General features: G+C 41.8%; 1 protein-coding gene across 4 annotated transcripts in view; it reads left to right on the forward strand.

Annotated features, from left to right (window-relative positions):
* The window catches only part of FGF14 (fibroblast growth factor 14), a 381,292-nt gene that overhangs the window by 254,032 nt on the left and 114,895 nt on the right, over positions 1-12,365 (forward strand). Inside the window, exon 1 of one of the 4 annotated variants that reach the window (XM_036390900.2) lies at positions 2,519-3,510. The exons of the other annotated variants lie outside the window; for them this stretch is intronic. Coding sequence (XP_036246793.1) covers positions 3,318-3,510 — 193 coding nt within the window. The 5' untranslated portion in view covers positions 2,519-3,317. Of the gene's footprint in view, positions 1-2,518; positions 3,511-12,365 lie in introns of those variants that run through there. 4 annotated transcript variants of the gene reach the window in all.

Genomic DNA, 12,365 nt, shown 5'->3' on the forward strand with positions numbered 1-12,365 from the left:
AAGCCTTTTCTCCCCCTCTTTGCCTTTTAATAATTTGTTTTCATATCCAAAGTTTTGTTAATCAGAGATAAAACTCTGTTTTGATGTAGAAAATGTCATACCTAGGATATATCTAGGTATAGATATATCCTAAATTTTTGCCCTAAATGCATATACTCATACAGTTCCCAGTTTTTAAGGTATCTGATATGTTCATACTTGTGCAATCCATCTGTTAGCAGACCCTTCACTTTGACTAGAATTGCACACATTTTATCGCAGGTTAGGACACCAGATGGCTCTCTTGAGTTTTCTTTGTAAAACCCCAAGATGTAAACAACTGCTCTGCATTTCTGAGATGTGAGTACAAAGCTTTTCTTTTTTTCTTTTTCTTTTTAATCTCTGGAGTAAGAAACACATTTTCTCTTTGTCTATAGGCATACTGCCCGTTTTCACCCTCTCTCTTGCTTTTCTTTGCCATCACCCCGAGCATCATGTGGTTGAGAAATGTCAGTGTTTTGGCAAAGGCCCAGGATTTGAAGGAGAATATAGAGAGGAACAATAGTAGTAGATAGTATATGATGCACAGCATCATCTGATGCTATAAAGAGGAACTTGGGACCCACACCCTTTTGGAGAGAGTTTCTCATGCAAATTTTAGTGTTGTATGTATGTATTATACCTCTGCATTCCTGAGAAAATGAGAGATAGTGGGTGGTTGGCCTCTGTTTCACTCTACTCCCTCTCATTCATTCCTTTGTTTGGAGCCAGCAGCCAAGTCGAGCTGACTTTGGGCTGTGTCCTGCCAGCTCCCCGGGCGGGGACAGGGTGGGTGTCCCTGAGCCGTGCGCGGCCACCGCCGCTCCGCTGTCCATGGTGCTGCAGGCAGAGACACCCCGGGACCGGGACCGGGACCGCGGCCGGGACAGGGACCGGGGCCGGGCAGGCCCACTGGGGCAGCACTCAGGGGAGCGCTTCCCTCTTGAGGGGTCTGAAGGAACACCACTCCGTGTCTTGTCCACTTTTGAGGAGGAAGGAAAAAGAAAGCAGTATGCAAAAATACTACACTGAAATTTAATTTTATTTTTTAATAACCACCTCTCTGTCTAATTGCATTAGTTAAGGCAATTGTAACTGTTGTAAGGAAATTGCTGCTCTGTAAAAATTGCCAGATAGAAAATCCAATGAGTCTTAGCTGAATCTCTTTAGAGACACTTTTAAATAGAATTAAAATGTATTATCCAGATCCGATTGTGCATGTTCTGTTCCTAGTTGGTCTAGTATTAATACAAAATCCCTGTATACTGGAGTTCCCACCATACACTTTTGCCCTCTGTATAAAAATAGCGCTTTGTAGATTAAAGGATTTAGGGGGAAAAATGGTCAATATCAAAGAAGCTGAAGCCTCTGCTGAAACAAGAACCTGTTCTTGGTTCTGTATTGCAAAAGAGGGAATTTTTCTGGATGAATATTTACACTTTCAAGCCCGTTAAAAAACCCCCCAAAACAACCACAAAAACAAAAAAAAAACAAAACCAAACCAAAACAAAAAAGCACCAAAGCAAAACAAATAACCCTCAAAACCATCTAATAAGAGATTAGAGCACTGTGAAAACAGTATAAAAATAGATAATACATGATAATTGCATGTGCAAGCATCTGCCTTTCTTTATAGACTAACAATATTTTTCTGTGTAGCTGCTTGTTTTCTTTCTCTAATTTCCTCTGGCTAGCTAAAACTTCAGGAAGTTTAACCGTTAGACTTGCAGAAAGTAAATCCAAAAACCTTTGGGCCATTATTTGAAAAGGGAGACGAGCCAACAGGAAAAGATGAAAGGAAATAAGTGGGATGTCTTATATTACATGGTATTTACTATTTGCAGTGCCTTATGAACTTCTCGGGGCAGATACTTCTTAGGTTTTCTGTGTCTAGTGAGCTTGGCTGGTGCTTCCTTAAGTGCACTAAGACATATCCTCTAATTTTACACGGTGCTGGGGATTAGTAAATCCACCTGCTGTGGCTGTTTGTGGGTGCCCCATGCAATTCCCTTTGATATTTGAGTTGAAGGTCCCCTCAGCCCCTCAGCTCACGGCTCCAAAACCTTCCCATGAAGCAGAAGCGCGTCTCCCCCCAGAGTTCCCTCCTGCTCGGTCCGTTCCTGCATGGGGGCCGAGGAGCGGCGGTCGGGCGGGGGCACTGCGCGGGGCAGGGTGTCCTTGGCGGAGCGCGGTGTCCCTCGCCCGCCTGCCCTGCCTCCCGGCTTCCGCGGTGTCCCGCCTGCCCTGCCTCGCGGCTTCCCCGCCTGGGGACGGGGACAGGTGCCGGTGTCACCGCTGGGGGCGGGGGGGCGGCCGGCAGGGTGCCGCTGCCGGGGAGCTGGAGAGAGGGTGCGTGCGAGGGATCCTCGGTGTGCCGGGGCGGGCGAAGGAGAACGGGGAGGGCCATACGCCCCTCTGGCAGCTCGCAGAGCCCTCCTTCTTTCCCGGGAAGGGAGCCCCGCACGAAGCCACCCGGAAACCTAACGGGGGGCAGAGGCAGCTGGCGGCAGATCCACCGGGAACCTCCCGGTTCCCACCAGAAAACCACATCAGCATCACCCCGTCCCTCCGCCTCTCTCCCTCTGTGCTTTTTTCTTCTGTCTTTCCCCATTCCCCCTCCTCCACTGCTTGCACCCTCGCCGCCCCTCGCCTTGGGGAGGACAAAAAAAAAGCTCCAGCGGTGCGTGCCTCTGTGTGTGTGTGTGTGTGTGTGCGTGTGTGTGTGTGTGTGCGTGTGTAGGGGAGGCTGGAGCGGGGTGGGACCGAGGAGCCGTGATTACAGCTCTCGCCGGAGAAGAAGATTGCTCTCTCCAGATGCTGATTTCTGAAGCACTTGGCAATCATCAGGCGGGAGCCGGGAAGAGGCGGCGGTAGCCGCCCCGGCCGTGGCGATGGCAGCGCCGGGTGAGCGGGCGGCGGCTCGGGGCTGAGGGGCAGCCCCGGGAGGCGACGCTGTCGGGCGGACCCGACCCGACCCGATCGACCCGACCCGACCGGAGCCGACCGGGCGCGGCTCTGCCCCGAGTCCCGCTCGCTCCGCCAGCCCGCCGGCAGACGCCCGCCCGAGCAGGAGCCCCTGCGCCGGGACACGGCGGGGGGGGACGGCGGGGCACCCATGCGGTGACCCTTGGCGGCGGCAGCTCCCGCCGGCCGCACGGTGCGGGTGCCCCTCCGCAGCCGCGCCTGGGGCCGGAGGAGGCTCCCGCTCGCCCTCGCCCCCGGGGATGGGATCCCGCCGGGGCTGAGCACCTCGCCGCCTCCCTCCTCCCTGCCCGGCGTGGGCGAGCCGGCGAGCAGCCATGGCAGCGGCCATCGCCAGCGGCTTGATCCGCCAGAAGCGGCAGGCGAGGGAGCAGCACTGGGACCGGCCCTCGGCCAGCAGGAGGCGGAACAGCCCCAACAAGAACCGCGGGCTCTGCAATGGCAACCTGGTGGACATCTTCTCCAAGGTCCGCATCTTCGGGCTCAAGAAGCGGCGGTTGCGGCGCCAAGGTGCGTCCCTGTGGCCGGGCCCGCCCGCGGCTCCCGGGGGGCGGGCGGGAGGGGGCAACCTGTGGCGAGAAACTTCCCGGGCCGGGCGCCGCCCCGGGTCCTGCCCGCCGGCGGCTCCCGGCTCCCCGGCAGCGGGCGAGGGCTCGCGGGCTGCAGCCTGCGGACCTTCGGTCGGGACCCCCGGGGCCAGCCTGGCTGCCCGGCTGCCGGCTCCGGGGCTCCGGTGTGGGTCACGACAGGTGCAGCAAGCCCCTCGGGGAGCCCTGCCCGCCGCCCCGCACCTCCCCGTCTCGCCTGTGTTTCTCTCTGAAGGACAAAGAGCGCACGGCGCTCTGGGTGCCCGGTGTCCGGGGGCCGTGGGTCGCCAGCCCCTTCCCTGAGCCACCAATGTGCAGGTGCAGCCTGGCTGTAGTGAAGGGGTTCCCCCCGCTGCTCGGTGACTTCCCAGTCAGCGCGCAGTGAGAGGTGAGGCACACCCGGCAGCTGGGGGAGAGCTTCTCGGCATCCCTGTGGGTACCCAGGTGCCTGTTGCCCGTTCCCAGCCAGGGCCTTGCCCTGCAGACCAGCAGGTTTTGCAGGTTAGCTCTTCTTCAGGGTAGATGACCAGGAATCAATGGAGAAAAGTGGTACCGTGGTGATTGCATCCTATCCAGTACTTTGTATTAGAACCCTAGAAATAAAAGGAGTAAAACGGTGTTGCCGTGACTTCTCTAATTTTTTAAAAAAATTGTGGTATTAAGCAGCATTCAGAAATGGTAAGACTTACTCTATGTCCTCAGGAAACAAGTTTTTATAACAAAATGATTATATTGTGAAGAGTGAAAAATCTTAAGTATCACTTGAAACATGGCAAATACCTACAATTCAGTGATAAAGTACAAACCACCCTCTGTTGCATTATATAGAATGCCACCATGTGTTGTGGTTTGGTATGTATACTACAGCTCCTCTTTAGGTTGGGTCAGAAGAGCATTTTAAGCATAATCAGGGAAGTCTCCTAATTAATGCTTCCTCCTTCTTTTCCATGGCTCCCATTTGAAAAAAACATAAATCAACAAAGTCCACACAATTTTATTTTTACATGGCTTTCTTGCAGTAAAATTATTTGTTGTAACTCCTAATGCAAGCCAAATCTTGCATTTTTAGATAGTACAGGGATACAGCAAAGATGAGCAGGAAAATGTCAGTGGCAAAATCTATGGTGGCTTTTTTCAGAGAGGTCTATGTGTTCTTTAAAAGACTAGAGTATCTGGTTTATGATGGTGGATTTTTATAAGTGATACTCTTCAGGAAAACAAGTTTAGGGATTACTAACAGCAATTGTGTTTGACCACCTGTGCCATCTTTTTTGGGGAAAAACTCTGTATTTGACATTATTAACATTTGAGGAAGAGAGGACTGCCTTGCAGCACTGAGATGCCAAACATTTTTTTAGGTGAGAAGGGGCTTTAAAGAGACTTTTGAATTCATCCTTTTTCATTCATTCATTTTTCATAAGGCACTTTGTCACATTCCTGAAAAAGAGACCTGAATTAGAACATAACTCTGCTGTTAACCTGTACCACTGACACAGAACATTTCAGCAAGAACAGTCAGAACAAGGGCTGTTCACCAGTAAAACCTGCAGTATCAGACCCCTGAGTTTATCTTCCTTCATGATGAGACATGGGGATATTTATCCATGGGTTTACATTAAGGTCTCAGAATTACTGCTCATCTGTAAGAATTCCTGCTGAAAAAAATACTATCACAGCTTTTACTATCTCTGTTCCTGATGCATGGAATACCTGTGGATTCAAAGTTGCATTCTATTTAAGAGACAAACTGAAGAAGCAATCAAGCCAAAGTTGTTACTTAAACATCTTGTGCAGGATAGTTTTGAGTGAATAATCATTTGTGAAAAAACCCAAACAAACCACATTTTATAAGGGCAATTTCTTTAAAATACATTATAAGAGTTCCAAAACGAACATTTATCAGAGTCAGGTTTCAGGTTTTCTAAACTGACTTAAATGACCAGTGAATTTGTCACTGAAATCATACTGTCAAATCCATTAAAATAAGTCTTTGCCAAGCAAAATAGGATGAATTTCAAAACATCTGTTGTCAGAAAGGTGCTATGGGATTTTGACAAATAAACCTTGTGTAAATGATACAGAGTGTCACAAGAGCATTGTGAAAAATGAGCTAATCAAGATGTGACAAACCATCTGTAGCATTCTCTACAATTCAGTGGAAGAGTAGAATTATATGTACAATTCTTTTTTTTATGTAGAGCAGTAAAAGCAAGACTGCTTTTCTTGGAATAAAAATGTGTTTTGCTTTGTACTTACATATGAAAAGTTACTGTCTTTCCATCTTTGAAACAATCAGGCAGCAAAAACTGGTGATGCTGCTTTTTAAATTAAAAATACACATTTAACCTTGTACATATATGTACTAATGTGAATTAGATAAATAGATATACACAATATATGCACACATACAAACATGTCAGCAAGCTTTAAAAAATATTCTTGATTTTTAAATTCTTCTTTAAAAATGCCTGTTAGTACTGGTGTTGTTCAGTGGGATTTATTTTAGAAAAAAATGAAGTTATTATGAATGCATAAAATGCTTCAATCTGATGTATACCCTGATGAATTTTTTTTTTCTGTCACTGTGACAAATTCTCTGTTCATGGTCCTTCCTTTAGGGGCATACTAAAATATCAATGGAAGTGTGCTTTGGGAGACTAACATTTAGAAATGGTAGCATTAAAGATACATCCAGGAGCTCACACAGAATAAAGAGTAATATTTGTATTCACTTAAATATTTGCTCCAATAATAGATGCCAGAGTAGTTTTAAACAGCCTTTCTAAGACTTTGATAAATGAATTAAACTGCCAAAGTGATTTCTGTGGAAGACTTGTCTGCTAATCTACTGAGTGGATGAAACCATTTTCATTTACTGGACATCTTTGATTCATATTGTTTAGTATTATGATATTTCAAATTTATTTAATTTTTATTTTGTTCTACCTGTCATCTGTTAAACAAATAACTGTCATTAATTTCCAAATAACCATGAAGCCAAGATCTTGCCTATCTGATGCCAGACATCAATCAATTTTGAATCATCCTCTCTTGCATTGCAGGTTGTTTAGTTATAATAGTTTAATGTTTAATTTATGTTAATACAATCACAAGTGGGAGGATTGACAGATATTTTGTTTTCATGTGAAATAACCTTATCTAACCTGGGGCTACCCAATGAAAAGAAGAAAATAAATGTCACTTCACCTCATGCATCTACAAAGTACAGAGATTAAAACATATGCTTGTCATTGGTGCAAATTCAAACTTCTTAGCCTGTATTTTCATCTATGTATCTAGCTGCTTTGCTAATCTGAAAAATCTTCATTTGGTTAATTAGGTCCCTTGGGAGTATTCTACTGAAAAATACTCAACATTTAAATGTATTAAAAACCAAGTGTGATGTTTACTGTTTCTGTGTGCTAATACCACATTAAGAACTTCTAAATTTATGCATAGAGTGTATGAATCTTGGGATGGCTTGGCCCCTGATTTTGTACATTAATATTTATAAGAAAGAGAGACCTAGGGAACGTGTTCAGAAAATGCACTGATTAGATTTTACTGCATGTACAAAGGTAATTTAAATCTCCAAAGAAAGCATTTTTTGGAAAACTCATCAGTAGATCAGCTAATGTTTTTTGGCAGATGTGGGAGTGGCCCATAATCTCAGATATAAGATAATTCCCAATATACATAGTGCCCAAAGTAGTTTCTACTTCTCCCACTTGTGGAACGAAGTGGAACTGAAATGGGGATCTGTGCCTGTGAGTGTACAGGACTTGTTTCCCAAAGCTTCAGAAACCACATCAGCTCCCACCAGTAAGCTCCAGCACTGCATGATCTGCCTTGCTCAAAGTTTCAGCAGACCAAGACAAGTGTCTGTGCTTTCCTATGAGATTGTCCTCAGAATTAATTCTTCTTGGCAGTTCACTAAAGTCCACAGGTCTTGCATTGTCTAGGTGCAAGGCTGTCTGTTTCTCAGGGTATTGAACTGATGTTGCTTGTTTTTCATTACATTTCTTCAAATGAAATTGATTAACCCACAACCCTTTTGGAAGTATAAACACAGTCTTAACAGTCTGTTTAAGAAATCATTCATTTTTTCCCTTCACTAACCTGTTCAAAGGACTGCATAATAATCACAAACTGAAACTGTGTAAATATGCTACATTTCATGTAATATATTCTAAGCATACTTAAAAAATATTTTTGAAAACATGACTTTCTAGACTCAGTCTCAAGCTTTCTTTCCCATGCATTCAGTATTTGACATCAACCCTTGCTTGCTATCAGAAGCTTAAAAAAAATACGGTAATGCCTGGGATGAAATCTTTATTCTAAGCTGGTACTGGTAGGTCTAAATGTGATGAATGAGTTGGCTTTGAGAGCAAATGGGAAAAAAAAAGCTTGAAAATGGTAACATAATTTTAGGGACTATTGATTTTTAGAAATATCTCAAACAGGGGTGATAGAATAGTGGGCATTTAATGTACAGATAGTGTTGTAGCAGTGTCATTTCAGAATATCTTTCACATACTAATATTACTTTTGAATGTCTTCACTTAGTAATTGGCAATTTAACTCTTCATTAGAAAACGAACTCTTCAAGCTTGAGTGATCTTCTGGCTCTCTAAAGTTCAGGCAGTTTCAGTCCACAGATAGTCCTGTTAAGTATATGCCTTATTGTATCTATTAAATGTATTGTAGAACTAAATTATCTGATTATTATAGATAATAAGGGAGATTGCATTGCAGGTGGTTTCTGATTCGTGGTGATGTACCAATAGAAATGTTAGAGGTGAGGTAGGTTTCTACACTGTATTTAAAGACAGAATCCTATCTTTAAACAATATATAATCTATTAACAGATGTAATTTTTTATTGTTTCAGGCTCTGATTTCAATCAAACAAAATCTGGACCTTAAAATTTGATTTGAATTTTCAAGTCAGCAGCTTACAGACAGAAGTAATTAATTTCAATATAGAGATAACACTCAAAAAGTTAATTACAGAACATTTTTCTGTTGAAGTCTTTTGATTTAGACTCTAAGCATAGTTTTGAAGATACACAATTGTGGATGCCCATTTTTCATAGTGAGTAAACAGAGGTCTGTCTTACTTGGTCATATGTAAGCTCCTTTCTGCCTTATACAAGTACTGGAGTCAGTGATAAATAGGAAGATGTACTCCTGGCATGTACTCTTATTGTGCCATCAGCTTTTACTGAATCCCTTTGAAGCTGGCACACTTTTGTTTTCAAGAGTTATTATTATTATTATTATTATTATTATTATTATTATTATTATTATTATTATTATCATCTCAGATCTTAGGCTCTGCCATCCACTGAACAGTGTGAAAATAGAAAAAAGATTCCTATTCCATGGTAGAAAAGGATGAGAAAATTAGCAGAGCTTTAAATTTATTATGGTCAAAAATCAGCAACATGCTTTCATTATATTGTAGCTGTAACATTTCTGGACTTCAGGAGTTTAGTTTGTCATTTCAATTATACAAATAAGATAACCTGCTGAGGTCCAGTGTAGATATTCCAATTTATTTTCCTGTGGGACTGAACATGAAGGAACATACTTTCCTGGTGCCAAGGAAGAACCTAGCTGCTTTTGATGCCAGGATTTAGGAGTATATATTTCCATTAAGTTAGAGATGGGCAGGAGTAGAGTCCATGACTACCAAGTTCTGATTCTATGTTATAAACTATAGCTGTTTTCAGCAATAGTTACCTAAATTTTCCTAAATTTATATTTCTGTAGATAAATACATAACCAAAAAATGGAGAATTTTTGTACTTCTAAGGAAAGCTAGTATAAGATTGGAAAGATTAAATGGCAAAAGCTTCATATGAAATTTATATAGATGGACCGTGTTGAAAAAAAGTTACAGCAACCTTGTTTCTACAAGGTTTTCAGAATTCCCAGTTGTTATGGATGCCATTTTGTAAAGCGGTGAGTAGAAGCTAATAAGCATGATATTGGATGTTCAGTCAGATTCTCATAAATGAAGCTAGAGACAGGTGACTGAAATAGGAATGTGAAGAATATCCTTTTTCTGGGATATAAAGTATAATCCCTAGGATGTAGCTAAATTAAACAATTTAATTACATCTGTGATCTTGATTCTAATCCCTTAACCAGGTGTAGAACTTTTGAAAGGCATTGGAGTTACTGTGCTATAAAATCACTGTAAATTGAACCAAGACTGGACAGCTTATTGGCAGTAATCAGCAAAAAGAAATTATTGAACTCAACATTTAAAAAAAATAATTAATCAAGTGTTTTGCTTCATGTAAGAAGAATTGAACTTTATGAAACGCAAGCACACAACCTGTTCTCTCTGGAGAAGTTAATTTTAAAAATAAAAAATAAAAAACACCATCATTTACTATCATTCCCATTGCAAAGCCGGCCTCTTCGACTTTATTTTGCAAATTTGAAGATGTGTCCAAGTTACTAAATGTAGCTGCTCCTCCTTTAATACTGTGAAGCCTGGCCCTAGAAAGCATGTAGTTTTGGTTGTTAGATGGTTTTAAGTGTTTTTTTAGGGAGGGAGGGAGGGAGGGAGGGAGGAGGGAAGGAAGGAAGGAAGGAAGGAAGGAAGGAAGGAAGGAAGGAAGGAAGGAAGGAAGGAAGGAAGGAAGGAAGGAAGGAAGGAAGGAAGGAAGGAAGGAAGGAAGGAAGGAAGGAAGGAAGGAAGGAAGGAAGGAAGGAAGGAAGGAAGGAAGGAAGGAAGGAAGGAAGGAAGGAAGGAAGGAAGGAAGGAAGGAAGGAAGGAAGGAAGGAAGGAAGGAAGGAAGGAAGGAAGGAAGGAAGGAAGGAAGGAAGGAAGGAAGGAAATTAGTTTTAAATTAATCTGCATTTTAATGGTTCTTTTTACAGGTGAATATGAGTGGAATTTCATGTCCTAATGAAAAGGTACTTTTGAAGCCTCAAGGCATTTTTATTACTGAATTTCAAAGTCACTCAGAGCATAGCAGATATGTCAGGCTTAAGAAAAGGTCAGCAGGTTTATTTGCAGTAAAGATTCTTGTGGAACTATGAGCCTAGAGGTAGGAGCTAGAACCAGGGTCTCCCTTAATGCAATAATGTGTTATAGGTGCTTCTTGTTTGATTTTGATGAGCATTTGCACTCCCTGAGTGGTAGAGAGAGAGAGACAGACAGACAGACAGACAGACAGACAGACTTCCTTACTTACCATTTAAAACTACAGCAATGGCTGGGAATTTCTTTTTAGTAAATTTACAATGCTTTTATTTTAGTATTTTCTGTAGTGTGGAAGATGATTTTCTGTGAAAGGTAACTACTTCAGTAATAAATTTATGGCTTGTATAAACCTACTAATGTAAAAGCATTGCATATATGTAATTCTTAGGTCATGAAAATGCTCTTTTTGAAAAAGAGCATTTCTACAATGAACCAATTGAAGGTTCTTATGATTTTTTTCCAAATTTGCAGCAGAGTTTGTCATACAACAGCAGACTTAACTTTTGTGATTAAAATGGTGTGTGAAGCTTGTTGGTAACTCATAAAGAGCAGCCTTCTTGCTAGAATATAAAGTAAATAAGTGTTTACATTTGTTTTTGTTTTAATCTTGATTATTTCTTCTTTGCTTTGTTTTGAGGAACAATCTTATAACAAATTCATATGTTCAGAAATGTGGTGAAGTAAGAAATTTTTCCAGCCACTCCTCCTTGTACCTCTGTAGTTCATGGATTATAGTAAGTATTCCAAAATCTTTCAACAGATGTTGAAAGAGTGTTTAGTTATTCACACACTCAATGCTTTATGCATTGTGAACATTCCAGCTTGAGCAGATGCTCCTCTCATTTTCATCTATGTAGTTTATGTATAACTGAGACTTGGATTCCTCTACCTTAATTAGTGATTTGTATCTCTTCATGTGAAATTCTGATGAGTTGAAAAATTTGCCACTGTAATCTGTATACCAGCAACTACTAAATAAATGAACTCTTAAACTTCACTGCTCTATTTTCTTCTTTCACTTTTCTTGCTGTGTAATGAGAACAGTTCCTTCTATGTAATCAAAGCAAATACACATGAAACGTGTAATATTTTGTTCCAAACAGCATTTTAAACTGTATTATTAAAGCCAATAAAAATAAGATTCCATGAACTATTGAATCTCTTCCTATGGCATTAGAAAGAAACTTGCATGGTAGGAAGGGCTTTGCAGCAGCAAAATTTAGCAAGTTTCCCCTTGTGTCCAGAGCAAGTTTTGCCTTCTTGGAGGTCTGGCCAGGCTTGTACATGGCAGTACACTTCTGGCATCAGTCCTGAGGACTAGCCACACTTGCCATCAGGCAACTGGAGGCCTGACTACAAGATGAAGACCTAAGTATGGTTGTGTAAGGACACACAATAAATTAATGTTTAATTCCTCCCGCTAGTAATTCCTTTTCATCATCTTATAAATTATCTGGGATCATGACTGTGCCAAGAAGTAGGAATAATTTTAAAATAGCACAAGATACTTTAGAATTTTTGAATAGAAAACTATTCCTGGAGCTGAAAAATTGAGAGACTGATCTCTGCTGATATAGGTAATCTGAAAAAAAGACAACTTTTTTTGCTTCTCTCAAGTATTATTGAACTTAGCTTGTATATGTTTTAAGGATTTGAAAATTTTTTTGTTCCTCCTAAGGTACTCATTAGAAAATTATTGATAGTGAACAATATACATCATTGTCATCATCAGTTCTTACAACCAAGCAAGTAGTTTTTTCATCTGAACACTTT

This window comes from Molothrus ater, chromosome 2 (assembly GCF_012460135.2).
Source record: "Molothrus ater isolate BHLD 08-10-18 breed brown headed cowbird chromosome 2, BPBGC_Mater_1.1, whole genome shotgun sequence".
NCBI classification, from domain to species: domain Eukaryota; kingdom Metazoa; phylum Chordata; class Aves; order Passeriformes; family Icteridae; genus Molothrus; species Molothrus ater.